Source organism: Heterocephalus glaber, unplaced genomic scaffold (assembly GCF_053883595.1).
Source record: "Heterocephalus glaber isolate CG9 unplaced genomic scaffold, H.glaber_assembly_v1.0 deba00000122, whole genome shotgun sequence".
NCBI lineage: Eukaryota > Metazoa > Chordata > Mammalia > Rodentia > Bathyergidae > Heterocephalus > Heterocephalus glaber.
In genome coordinates this window covers 83,733,207-83,747,570 of record NW_028258138.1, presented here as the reverse complement: position 1 = coordinate 83,747,570, position 14,364 = coordinate 83,733,207, and the positions used below count along the sequence as shown (strand labels likewise).

Below are 14,364 nucleotides of genomic sequence, written 5' to 3'. Positions count from 1 at the left end.
GAAATACAATTATAGAATTAAATTTCACTAAATGCTTAATTAACATTTGATGCTATTATTGATTTTCTAATAGTAATTTTTGTTAAGTTCTTGATTTCATGAGCTACATGCATGTTACAGAATTAGACTTTTTTTTCTTTTTTGGTACCAGGGATCGAACTCGGGTCCTTGGGCTTGCGCAGCAGGCAGCGAAACCACTGAGCTGAATCCCCGGCCCTAGAATAAGACTTTTAAAAATGGCTATTTTTTCATGTGTCCAAAGAAATATAGAAAAGGGTAGCTCTGGAAGGAGATTTAAGTTGGCAGATTTGTGCTTGTTCAAGCAGTGATTCTCTTACATAGCCTCATGGTTTGAATAATAACTGGTAGAAATGGGGGGAATCACACCAGGTGTAGACTGCAGTGCTGACTCTGTCTGTCCGTACTGTGGCAGATGAGGAAAAAGGGTCAGATGGTATGGTAAAAATTTCCTCTAAATGGTGATGGTGGCTTTATTCTAATTTATTTTCAGTGTATTGTGTGAAACCTTTTCAAAAGTATGTTTTTGTGAGTAATTTCATGAACACTGTAACAAAATGAAATACGCTGTTGAACTCTTACGCTTACGGAACCAAAGCTTGTCTTCTCTTTTAGCCAGTATGTTCCAAAATAGTATGGTATATAAAATCTTATTTTCCTCTAACATTTACTAAAATTTGAGAGGCAGACGCTGGAACCACTGAGCTAAATCCCTGGCCCCAATTTACTAAAATTTGAAAGTGCTGTTTTTTCTCTTCTAAAAATTTGCCCTTGATACATAATAAAAATTACAATGAAGACTCTTAACATCCATTTAGGGAGGATATATTTAATTTTCCCAGTCCAGGAGATTAGTCAGATAGATAATCAAGGCACTCTCATTCAAAAATAGAGATGTATGTACATACTGTGTGAGTAATTAATTCTTGACTGACAGCTCACTGATTTGGGGGCTTTGAACATTTACACAGTCTCGGCTGTGCCCCTCACCTGAGAATGAGTTTAACTCCTGCTGTACACAGGGTACAAAGATTGTGAGCAAGCCTTGATTTTCATCCAAAGGAGTGGTATTACTGGCCCCTTTCAGTATGCCAGTGCTTTTTAGTTTTTGCTTAAATGCCAATATTGGCTATTAAGGGTTCCAAGATGTAATTATAAGAACTTTTGAAATGTGATTAAACTAGGAAAAAGTAGGGAGTAGGAGGCGTTTCTGGAGATGAATCAGCTTTTGGATTGGGCAGCCAGAGGAGTTTCATCATGGAAGAAATGATACATACTAAACACTGTTTCGTTAAATGTGAATATAAACTTCAAAGTGAGCATGTTTTAAGTTACTAGGTTCTATGTGGCATTTCAGCTAGGCGTGTTTAATATTTGAGAAAACATTCACAGAAAGTTGCTTTTTTTTTTTTTTTTTTTTTTGGATGTAGGAGAATTCCTCTGGATATAAAGACCTGACTGGGAGTTTTGTAACAATCTTAAAGCAAGTAGTTGGAGGAAAGCTCCCAGTAGATTTCAATTATCACAGCGTGCCAGCACCATGGTTACAAATTCAGCTCTTAAGAATACTAGGACTTCTAGGAAAAGACGACCAAAGGTAAACTATTCTAAGTAAGTCACCTAAAGCGCATATGGTAGCCTTAGGCTTTAGTCACCAAGAGGTTCATGATAAACCAGATCCTACTGGGCTTTATGCTAAGTAGACCTGTGTGAGAAGTATGTAATTTCTTAGGTTGCTGGGGATCATCCTGGCTCTGCCTATCCAGGCAATCCTCACCGTGACGCTTTCTTCATGTCCTCTAGAAGTTGGGACACTTTCTGCAGAGGGCCAGCGAGTGACTGCCTGAGGCTTTGTGGGCCACTCGTTGTCTGGTGTAGCCCTCAGCTCTGCCCTTGCAGTTGAAAGCGGCTGTGGAGAGTACGTAAATTAATGAGCATGGCTGTGTTCCAGAAACTTTATGGACACGAGAACTTGAATTTCATAGTCTCCACGTGTCCTAAAATGGTGTCCTTTTGATTTTTTTCTAATCATTAAAAAATGTCAGAATGCCTCTTAGCCTGCACTCTCCAAAAGCAAGGGCCTGGCCAGGTGGCTGCCAGCTCTCCCTGGTTGCTTGTGAATTCACTTTTGAATCCGTTTACCTTGGATCACTCTTAGTCCATGACTTGTGTTAGACTTTTTTTTTTTTTTTTTTTTTGGTACTGGGGATCGAACTCTGGTCCTTGCGCTTGCTCAGCAGGCAGCGAAACCACTGAGCTAAATCCCCGGCCATATTAGACTTTTTAGGATATCTTCCCAACCATATGTATTTTTGGTAACTGTAAATTTTGCCATACCTTTTCAAACTTATAAACTTTTGTGGTCCCTAGAACAATACCAGGAAGGTCCCTTACACCCTGCTCCTTGACCGTCAGTTATTTGCACTCATTTCATCATTCTCTCTTCCTATGTGCATGTACACATACCTCTGTTTTTCCTGAACTGTATGTGAGCAAGATCGATTACATTTTAACTCCTTTGAGAACAAGGGCCCTGGCTGGATCTCCTGATGTGTTTCTGTCTCAGGAAACCATTTTCATCAGTTGTGTGAGCTGAATGGACATGGCTTCCTCTCAGGCAGCAGAGCATGTGCATATTCTGGTCTGCTAGCCTCACCTTGCAGCGGGCTGTCCTCCTGCTGTTCCCTAGAAAGGCTTCCTGTGAGCACCTGGTCAGTGCTAACTGGACCTTGTCGCTTCATGGTACTGTGTTAGGTGATTTGCTTTTGTGTTTTCAATGTTTACAAAGCTCAACCCCTGATGGAAACCTAGAGTGAAAGGAGAGGATGGAGCAGAAACATGTTAGACATGTTTGGTTTCAGTATGTTTTATTTTATGGATCTCCAGCGAGTCCTAATGTGGAACTGTAGTTGAAGGTCATTAGAATTCTGTTTTACAACCACTAATTTCATATTAGTATGCGTTATACCTTCTTTGTTTAAAAAAGACTTAATGGGGCCGGGGATTTAGCTCAGTGGTTCTGCCGCCTGCCTTGCAAGTGCAAGGTCCCAAGTTCGATCCCTGGTACCAAAAAAAAAAACCCAAAAAAGACATAATGCCATAAGTTGAATTTGCTCACTAAATTCAGGAAGCTTTCTCTTCCCTTCTTCCTGGGATTTGGAGAATGTAGACAGAGATGCATGAGGAGAGCTCCCCTTCGGAGTGCTGAGTGGTAACTAGGCCCCGTCGAATGAGCGAAGGCTGGAACCCTGTGAATGTCACAGGCCACCAGGGTGCTTTCTCCTTTGCTGCCCCAAGTCTAATGAGATTTTATGTTAACAGGAATTTTAGAATTCTTAAGGCATGATTAGCTCAGTGTGGCAAAGTAAAAATTGCATTTTATAACATATTTAAAGCATTTATTTGAAAGACACAATTCCCAGAAAAGCCTTTTCTACCCTTGCTTATTTTCTTGTGTTTTATAGCATTACACTTTTTAGGTTATTAGCATTTGACTCAGTCATGTCCACAAATGCTTCCGCATTTCATGTGGTTAATTATGACTCTTAGGCCAGACAGCGGCTTTTGAAATTGAGAAACTACAGTATAATCTCGGTTTAGCATTACCAAATTTTGGGGGAAGGATTGGTAATGTCTGCTCTTGTGGAAGAAATGCTTACACGATAAAATGAGAGATTTTAGAATACAGTTGTGGATTCTTATTTTTGGATTTTATACATCAGCCAAGACAATGCAAGTAAATACACTTAAGATTAATTTTTTTAGCTCTATATTGGGAAAAAGAAGAGAAATTTTTCAGAAAGAGATGTAATGTTCCTGCTATCTAATTTATACAGCCCCAGATTATTTTGGAATTTTTATTTTACAGCCTGGTTTTTCTCTAAGACCACTGTGTGTAACCTGTGTTGCTGTTTCCCATTAGAGCTTTTTGAATTTGTAAGACATATAGAAATCTGAGAAGCAGTATTTTTCACATTGACCTCTTGGAGAAGACTTAGAGGCTTGGAAAGTGCGAGTGCGAGAGCTCCATGAACATTGCATTGTTTTTTAAACACTCTCAGCCCAGTTACCATACCTACGGTAATTAGGGACATAAAGACATATAACTGGTAGAAATCTGTGAATTTCACACATACATACTTATGTATGTGTGTTTGTATACTTTTTTTATTTGGTTGGGAGTGAGGATTGAACCCTTTGCACTAAGCCATATTGCCATTCCTTTTTAAATTAACTTTTGAGACATGATCTTGCTGAGTTACTAAACTACTCAGATGGGGCTCAAACTTGGCAATCCTCTTTTCTCAGCATCCTTAAGTGCTGGACGTACCACCACACCTGGCTTATTTCTTTATTTTTATAAATAAAAGTTAAGTTTCTTACTGAAGAACTGCGTTGCTATATAGGGAAAAACTAGTATTTGAATATCTTTAAAACAACAAATTGATTAAAAACAATATGCTGTTTAGAGTAATTTGGATATGTGAAGTATTACTGTAATAACAGGTAGAACTATTTCATTGCAAAGAAAATGTAAAAGATAGTGTATTCAATCAAATAACAACCTGGTTTGTAAACAAGGACCAGGTAAGAGTTGCTTGACATTTGTGTGTCTTCTCATGGACTAACCAGTCAACTTTGATGGACAGGAAGTTCAACTCTTGAAAAGAGCAAATGAAATCTTTTAGAAGTGAGATTTGTATAACTTCATAAATTGAATTTCTTTCACTTCTCTTCTGTAGATCCTCAGTTTTAAAGAGAGAGAGAAGTTTGAAAAACTGTGTAATAAGGGTTAAAATACTATAATTCCACTGCAAATAAAATATCTTTTAAACAGGACAAGTGAATTAATGTATGATGTTCTTGATGAATCCTTACGAAGAGCTGAGTTAAATCACAATGTCACTTATGGTAGGTAACATGTATGTGCTACTCCAATGGCTAATGCTGTTTTTGGTATTGAAGCTAAACCTGTGTTAGAATACTGTAAATTCCAATAGAATTTTATGGATAATTTTAAGATGATTCTTTGAGATAATATAAGCACTGAATAATAGTAGTAATTTGAAAGTGTGGAGTTTTCTAAATGACCTAAATTCATTTTTATAATTGTTGCTTTATTGAAAACATTTATCAAGTATCTAATTGACTGTGAAGATTCCTCAGTAAGTTTGTTTCACATTTTGTAAAGTTTCTATTTGAAAACAGTTTTTAAAATCAGTCAACTACTTGTCAAGTGATTATTAAGTTTCGGTTATTTGTCAGGCCCTGCACCAGGTGCTTGGAATGCAGCTGTGAATAAAACAGTGCTATCATTGGGTTTACAGAGTGGCGGCATTGTGAATGTTACCCAAGAATTATAGGGCACTGTGGGAGGAGGTGGCAGCTAGTTCTAGGTGAGGGGAGAAGAAGGGAGGCTTTCTTCGAAAGCAGTATGATAGAAGACATCTTGTGGGCCGAGGACATAGCTCAGCAGAGCCACATCCACCTGGCAAGTGCAAGGTCCTCAGTTCGATTCCTGGTACAAGAAGAAGATGTCTTGTTACCTGGCTGGGTTTAAGGGTCTCTGGGGCTGAGAAAAGGACCCTAACCACCCTGTAGAGTAAGCTTGCAGGCTTGCTGACTACCACTTCAGAAAAAGAATTCCCAGGAGAGCTGGGATGCCCATCCTCAGGAGGCAAGTACCCCAAGTCCTTGTTCCCGGCACTGTGCTGGGGGTGGGAGGCCCTCGAGGAGCTGCCCCCTTCAGTGTCAGTGTTGGGCGGCCAGGTGAGAAGCCTGATGTCTCGTGCACGGGCAGGAGTGAGCAGGGCGGTCTCTGCTGAGAGAAGCAGCACTGATCAGGAGGACAGTGTCAGCGGAGCCCGCCCTCCCACCACATGACCCAGACTCTCCACCCTCAGTGTCAGAGGGGCAGAGTGAGAACCCCGCTTCCAACGCCCTGGGGCAGGGATTGACTTCAGTCCAGTCTGAAGAGGGGGTCTGAAGAACCTCATCTGAAAATAATCAAAAGCCAGATGTCAGTGATAAAACTAAAGTCAAGAATGTTAGAGGATTACTATTTTTTAATCAAGTGATTTTTATTTAGTACTTGGATTAGGACCTGGGTTGCTACTGAACAGGGAAGAGAGTTCCGTGTTGTGTTTCTGAGTTCAGAAATACTCAGAGGCACTGATATTTTAACCACTGCAAAGAAGGGCAGCAGAATGGCTGCTCTTTCAATTATGTACTTCCACTCAGATCTTTATAGAGCTGGAGGATAGAGAGACTTAACTCTAGGTGGGAAAATAATTTTAAAGTCCATTACATTTTCAACTAAATTTTGCCTAGGGAGACAAATAATTACTATTTCTGAACTAGTAATTTTTCCTAAATCAGCATCACAGAAATAATGTGAGTATAAAAGTATAGATTAAATTATTTTGTTTTTTGAGACAGGGTCTTGCTATATAGTTCAAGCTGGCCTTGAACTCACTATGCAGCCCAGGCTGGCTTTGAACTCAGCAGTCCTCCTGCCTCAGCCTCTTGAGTGCTGGGATTCCAGCCATGTGCCACCACACCTGGCAAAAGTATAGATTTTAGGTGGGTAATGACAATTTTTTCTTAGTAAAGTAAGTTTGATATCAGGAGAACTGTAAATGTCAGGAGACTGCAAATAAAAATGTCAGTAATGGTGGAAAATAGAACATTATCACTTTTAATCTTATTTAGGACTGTTAGGACTTGGGGAACTTTTTTCAAATAGTAGGCCAGGTCAGTAAACATTTTAGGTTTTCCAGATTACATAGGTTTCTGTTGCATATTCTTCTTTGTTTCCTTTTTTTACAGTCTTTTAAAAATATAAAAACCATTTTAGTTCATATGCTTACAAAAACAGACTGAAGGCTGGACTTGGTAGTTTGCTCATTCCTGCCGTAGGTAGTTACTGGTAATGGGTTGGCCAAGGAGTTGGTTTAGTTTGTGAAATTAGAAAGTCACCTTTTTTCACAGCCCAGAGTGTAGACATTTTATAGCTTATCATTTGAATTCACAAAGTTATCTTTAGGTTCCATCTACAGTAATTAAAGTCAGCTTCCTCTTAAAGAGTAGCTGGGATCCTGATTTATTTTTCTTCTCTTATGGAAGAGGATATATAGTTTTTTTTCTGCAAAATTGTATATTACTTGATAGGCAACACAGTGTAAAATGTAGCCTAATTGAATATTCAGGATAGATCTTGCACATAAAGAAAGGTCTGGCTACTATGTTTTAAGATTTTGGAGATTGAGAAGGAGTGATTTTTTTCGACACTTGACCTTCTTCACCTTGTAGTAGAAGTCTAAGTCTTCAGTGTGTCTCACTTCTGATGCTGCAGTTCCCTAGGACTTGATGTCTCGGCGATTCTTCACTAAGGCAAAGCTCCCATTCCTCAACTCATGCTCTTTAAAAGAACTTGAAAAGGGCCGGGGATTTAGCTCAGTGGTTCCGCCACCTGCCTCGCAAGCGCAAGGACCGGAGCTCAATCCCCAGTACTAAACAAACCAAAAAGAATTTGAAAAAATGTTAGTGTCCACTTTTATCACCATAGTTACCAGACTCTTGACTGTATCTGAAAGTAAAACTTGAACACTATCAAAATGTACAGTAGACTCTTTTATACATTTGAGATTCGTTTTAAGTAACTAGCTTGAAGACTTTTGAATAGTGACCCTCTTCTTGAAATAATTGTAGAGCATCCTAAAATGATCACATTGAAGTAAACTACGTACATAATTTCTGTGTCTAAGTGGTAGAAATGACTTGAGAATAAACTATTTTAAAGCATCAGAGGAGTGCTGGGAAGTCCTGCTGCTCATCAGAATGTGAGCTCCTCAAGGGTAGGGTTTTGTCAGTTTTGCTCACTGCTCTACCCATTGTTCTAATGCCATGTGTGCCACATAAGAGATGTTCAGTAGAGTATTTGGTACACAGATTGAACGTACCATTCTTACATATTAGCAGTGCCATTTCCTTTATATCTGGGGTAACTTACTCCTAATACCTGTACAAGGCTAGAAAGAGTAGAGGTTTTTTTCTTTGAAAATTTTCTGTAAATAAGATTTTTGACTAAAACTGATCTTCCAATTAATTTGCTTTAAGTTCTCCGTGAATATATTTTTATTGTGCCATTTTTCTGTTTTTTTCTAGCTATTCTATTTGAATGTGTGCATACAGTTTATTCTATTTATCCCAAGTCAGAATTACTTGAGAAGGCTGCCAAATGCATTGGAAAATTTGTTCTGTCACCTAAAATAAATCTGAAATATTTAGGTAAGGTGATGGGTCCTTTTGATGGAAGTTGTAGAGAGCTGTTGAAATTTGCTGAGCACTTGCTTCAAATCATTTCCCATAATGTGATCTTTGTTTCTAGGACTGAAAGCTCTTACCTGTGTTGTCCAACAGGACCCCAGTCTGGCTCTTCAGCACCAGATGACAATAATTGAGTGCTTAGACCATCCCGATCCCATTATTAAAAGAGAGGTAAACTGGTATTTTGAATGGTGTGTGTGAAATGTTAAAATCTGTAAACTTTTTGTTGGTATTTTGGAGAGAGATTATAGGTGGCCTGTGTGTGTGTATTTAATTTTGCATATGATTATTTCTAGTAAGTTTAAGTAACTTTTCTGAAAAGTACTTCCAGTGTTCACAGGAATGTCTTTAAATTACAGTTAGAGAGGTTGCATCCAGTTATTTGTATGAGTCCATTAATTTTTTTTAGCCTGAACATTCTATCAATGGGAATCTCATATTTAGACTTTCAAATTCATCTCCTCCCTCCTTTCTTTTTCTTTTTCTTTTCCGTTTTCTGTTTCTGTTTCTTTCTCTTCCTTTCTCTTTCTCTCTCTCCCCTTCTTTCCTCCTTCTTTTTCTTCTTTCTGGCAGGATCTTCCTGTGTACCTCAGGCTGGCCTTGAACTCTAGAGATCCTTCTGCCTCAGCCTCCTAAGTACTGGTATTACAGGCATGAGTCACCATGCCCAGCTACAATTTACTTTTTGGCAACATTACTTTCCTTTGGCTCTTTTTAGTTACAATTTCCATTTCTTTTTTTTTTTTTTTTTTTTGGTACTGGAATCAAACTCAGGCAGGCCCTTGCAGTTAAGAGGCAGGCAGTGGCGCCACTGAGCTAAATCCCCAGTTTGCATTTCTTGATCCCTTGTTAACTGACTGCCCAGTAGCTCTACATACAAATAGAATAATCAATTGTATTATAAACAAATATGTTATTGTAGTTTTTGGTGTTATCATTCATAGTTTCATAATACTGTTTTTATTTCTCTTCCTCAAATAGACTCTGGAACTTCTTTACAGAATTACAAATTCACAGAATGTCACAGTTATTGTCCAGAAAATGCTTGAATATTTACATCAGAGCAAAGAAGAATATATCATTGTCAACTTAGTTGGCAAAATAGCTGAGCTGGCTGAGAAATATCCTTTGCTTGGTACATGCGTCACGAAACACCCTCGATTAGCTGGTGACTAAAATGATTGGTGTAGGTGTTACAGGTGCATTCAGAGACCCAGCAGTAACTTGCATTCTTGAGTTTTAAGCCTTTAATTGTCCAGTATAGGAATTTGTGTAGACTTCCTGGGGGATGGCTTTGTTCCTGTGTGTGTGCGTGTGTGTGTGTTCAGAGGTCAACAGGAAAACAGTGGAAACCTCTCCCCAGTTCCTCTTCCTTTCTGTGTTGGGGGTGGCGAGTGGTGGGGCTTGAACCTCGGACCTCACGCACACACGTGCTAGGCACACTGCCACCAGGCCATACTCCACTCTGCAGTTCCTCTTCGCCTGCTCAAGTTTCTTTTCTGAGTAGAAGTTCTTGTGGGGAAAGGAAGGAGTGGATGGAGGAAGGGGCCTAAAATGCATCCTTTGAGACGTTGTTTGTCCTAGTGGTTGCCACTGTCAAGCAGTTGCGGAGTCATTTTGCAATTTACTTTTCTTCACCCTTATTTTCTTTTAAAGAGACTGAGTCACTTACAGCTTTCAAGGGTATTACATTATTTTAAAGATGTCTGTCATTTAATTCTACAAAAGAGTGAGTGGGTAATGTTATTCACAGAATCTTGGGAGTTGCTGAAGTGTGGTTTTGCCCAAGACAGTGCTGTAGTTCTGGCCCAGAAGAATTATGAGTCTTTGAGCTGCTATGGAGCATGGTAGAAGTTAATTGCTTGTTCAGATGGTCACACTACAGCCTTTCCCCTTCCTGAAGTCCATAGCATTTTCCCATTATTTATTTATTCCCTAGATAGCTGGCTCATTTCTTTCAATTATTTTGCATTTATGAATAGGATGCTTACTATGGGTAAGCCTGGTGCTAGAGAAAGTGATATAAACTCAGTTTATAAAACAAACTTTCATTGAACATCCATTTTACATAAAACTGGAATATAGAACATTGGATAACAGAGGTTAAAGATAACAGTGCTACACCAGAATGGATTGTGGTTGTTTTTAAAAGGTAGCTGCAGAAAGGATGATTTTAATAAGTGGGATTTGGAAGTGTGCTTGTTCTTAACACCGTGGACACATATGCTCCAGATAATGTGTGGTTTATTCAGACAATGAATGCTGTGTTTTCAGTAGGGGGAGATGTAATGCACCCTGATATCCCCAGTAACTTCCTGAGACTGCTAGCAGAAGGTTGGTAAAGATTTTTAAGTTAAGTGTTGTTTATTACAGAGCCCTTAGGGAATTTAGTGGAAATTAAAATGGTGTATCAATTGATTTGTAGGTTTTGATGATGAGATGGAAGAGCAGCAGTTAAGACTCTATGCAGTTCAGTCTTATCTCAGTTTATTAGATATGGAAAATGTATTTTATCCACAGAAATTTCTTCAAGTTATGAGTTGGGTGAGTAAAGTACATCATATCATACAGCTTTATAACTACTTTAAAAAAAACCAAATATTACCATACCTCTTCCAAAAATCATTCAATTCTACTCAGCTAATTCTTTGAGCTGTCAGTTTGATGTCCCTGTGGTTACCCTTGTTGCTTGATTGTTTGTCCTTTCTCTCTCCAGCTCACTCAAGTGGGTGTTTATCAGGGTCTCTATTTATGTTTGCATTGTTTATCGTGTTTTTTATGTGAGTCTGTGTTTGAATATGTGAGTGTTTCCATATCTGTACTGTGTTAATTTTCTTTTGCTGCCTAACAGTGCTACCACAAACCTAGTGGCAAGTCAGGACTCCGGGCCTGGCTTAGCTGGCTTCTCCTGCTTCAGTTTCCCAGGGTTGCAGTTAGGGTGTCAGTGGGGGCTGTTGTCTTCTCTGGAGCTTCCCTGGTGAAGAACCGCTTCCAGGCTGGGCCACAGGTCACAGGTCACTGTGCACAGCTCCAGTTATCATACTGCTTAAGGATTGGTGTTACTTAGTCCTGTTGACTTCTCTCCCATTCTTTTACTAGCTATAAGTTTTCCTTTGCCTCTCTCTTTTCTTGCTGGTGCCAGTATTATACCAAAGACATGAAGATAGTCCATATATGTCATTTAGAAAAGGTTTACACCCCATAATTATCGCTCTGTAAATGATTCTTAGGCCAGTAGAATTGTGTGTCACCTATGTAAGGGAGACATGAGGAAAAGGGTGTGTAATGCAGATCAGTGTTTCTCATGGTCTGTTCTGTGGACCACCTGCATCAGAACCACTGGTGCTTGCTCAAAATGTGCATCCTCAGTCCCCATCGAAGCTACCCTAACAGGATATCTGAGGAAAGAGACTGGAAATCTCTCTGTAGGGTTTTTTCCCTTTATTTCTGGTAATCTGGTGATTAAACCCAGGGTTCTCACACCCTGAGTCCTGGCCCGTTTGAAACAGGAACTTGCTGAGTCACTGAGTTACCCAGGCGGGGCTTGAACTTGTGATCTTCTTGCCTCAGCCTCCAGAATTGCAGAATTGCTGGCATTATAAGTGTGCATCACCAGGCCTGGGTAGAAATCTGTTTTATGAAATACCACAGGTTATTCTTATGCATCCAAGCATGTGAGAACTGCTTGTTTAAACTCTTGCTGGAAACTAATAACAGAATGTAAAAGTGCTTGTAAACCAACAATTCACTATAAAAGTTCCAAAGATCTGGGTGTGGTGCACTCAGGAGGCTGAGGCGGGAGGATCGCCATGAGTTTGAGGCCAGCGTGGGCTACATAGTGAGTTCAAGTCCAGCCTGAACTACATAGCAAGACCCTATCTCAAAAAAAGAAGGAAAAAAAAAAAAAGAGAAAGTTCAAAAGAAAACTAACTTCTAATGGTATTTTTACTTTATGTGTTGTTAATGACAAATATGTGGAAAATCTTTTTATATTGATTTCCAGTTCTTTTGTATTGAACATATAATTCTTGGTATTATTTTGAACCTAAAATCTAGAATTTTTTCTTTAATAATTTCTGCACTATGAGTATGTTTAGTCTAGATTAATTTCACTCTAACAGTAACACTTGGGTTTCTGAGTATAGTTTACTTGTGTAATTATGTAATACTTTTTTTTTGTTTTATTCCTAGGTGTTAGGAGAGTATTCTTACCTCTTAGATACAGAAAAGCCAGAGGACGTTATAAAGAGGCTCTATAAGTTACTTATGAGTGACTCCATTTCTTCAGAAACGAAAGCCTGGTTGATTGCTGCAGTGACCAAGTTGACAGCTCAAGCACAGGCTTCTGATACAGTGGAGAGAGTAATCCAGGAGTTTACCGTATCCTTGGATACCTGCATAAGACAGCACACATTTGAATTAAAGCATTTGCGTGAGAATGTAGAAGTTATGAAGAGCTTGCTTCCAGTCAATAAGAGCTGCGAAGACATGGTGGTAAGATATCTGTGTTGCATTGTTCTCAAAGTTGTCTTGTCTAAACATAGGGAGTTATTCTTTCATTTGTGGTATATGAGGAATATATCAAAATATAGTTTGTGTGGCGCTTAAGGAGAACGTTAACAGTTGTTTTTCTCATATTAGTAGGAAAGAGAATTTGAGAGCTTCCATTCAGTACTGATTCCAGATTGTCAGGAGCAGAAGAAATCTCTTCTGGGGAACTGCAGTCAAGATATTTATATCTTGTAGTGATCTCTTTTAATGATTTAGGGATTATTAAATAATTATTTTAATAATTTATTATCTCACAATATTTAGGAATTTGTCACCTTTGAAATCCTGTCAGTCATAATCTATTTCCTTTTTCTCCTTCCTTGCTTTTCTTTCAATATTGGGGATTGAACCCAGAGTCTTTGCACTGAGCTACATTCTTAGCCCCTTTTTAATTTTTCTTTTTTTGGTACCGGGGATCAAACTCAGGACCTTGCGCTTTCAAGGCAGGCGGTGGAATCACTGAGCTAAATCCCCGGTCCCCCTTCTTAATTTTTTATTTTGAGCTGATCTCTAAATTCCCAGACTGCTCGAATTTATGACCCTTCATCTCAGCCCCCCAGAGTGCTGTGATTACAGGTGTGAGCCACCACATCCTGCTCGCACTTTTACTTTCTTTGAGAATATTTAAAAAGCGGTCCTCCACATTGTGTCCTTCGGCTGTCTAAATTCATTACTGCTTGAATCTGATCACTCACCTTTGGTTCTCCTGTGTACTTTAAGCAACCATTGGTATAAATTAGAAAACTTCCAAAGGGAAAACAAATTTGTTCAAATTTTTATGTGTTAGATCTATTACATTTGGGAAAGACAAGAGGATGGATGATATCCCCACTAATGTTTACTCAGGTTTTCGTGTCTTGTGTTTGTTTTGAACACTTGTTCTTTATTTCCTGTAGCAGCTCTCGGGGGTGGAGGCCTTGCTTTAGCATTCAGTGGGCCTTCTAGATGTGCTCGTCAGAATAGTGACATGCTGTGCATGTGCTACTCCGGGCTGTTCATAGCAGCTTCTGCACTTCCCTTCCCCAGTAAAAATAATCACGATGATGACGTAACCTCATCTCCTCAGAATTGCGTTGAAGCTGACCCCTTCCAAATTCGGAGTGTGAGGTGCCGCTCTGTTTTTGAGAATTACTTGTTGCTGTAAACCATCTGAGCTGCTCCTGCTTCTGGCCAAAGTGGGAGAAGCGAGGCTCTGGTTACTGAGCTCATCTCTGCTCTCTCCCTTTGAATACATTGTGTTTATCTCCCCACCCTTTCTCCTTTTTCCTTCACTCTTTGTTTCTCTTTATCACTTCTTTATCTTTTCACTTAGAAAATTACCTCTTACACCTTTTTACTCTTGCAGAAATTAATTTTCCATCAATTTGTGAAAAAGCATTTTTAGATGGAAAGGAGTAGGATAATTAAGGTACTACAGGAAACCAAATAAAGGCTTCTCAAAGATGCCCAGTTCTTAATCCCTGGAGA

General features: G+C 39.1%; 1 protein-coding gene across 9 annotated transcripts in view; it reads left to right on the top strand.

The window, feature by feature from the left end:
* Ap4e1 (adaptor related protein complex 4 subunit epsilon 1) overlaps nucleotides 1-14,364 on the top strand; it is a 53,199-nt gene that overhangs the window by 17,727 nt on the left and 21,108 nt on the right. For 2 of the 9 annotated variants that reach the window (XR_002396294.2, XM_021261218.2), the window contains 2 exons: nucleotides 1,449-1,615; nucleotides 8,185-8,307. Coding sequence is in view for 5 of the 9 variants with exons in the window: in XM_021261218.2 (XP_021116877.1) it covers nucleotides 1,449-1,615; nucleotides 8,185-8,197 (180 nt within the window). In the remaining 4 variants the exon portion in view is untranslated. Of the gene's footprint in view, nucleotides 1-1,448; nucleotides 1,630-4,760; nucleotides 4,930-8,184; nucleotides 8,308-8,407; nucleotides 8,518-9,327; nucleotides 10,681-10,771; nucleotides 10,891-12,537; nucleotides 12,841-14,364 lie in introns of those variants that run through there. The other 7 variants (XR_002396295.2, XM_087180705.1, XR_015438890.1 and 4 more) reach the window with 6 other exon arrangements.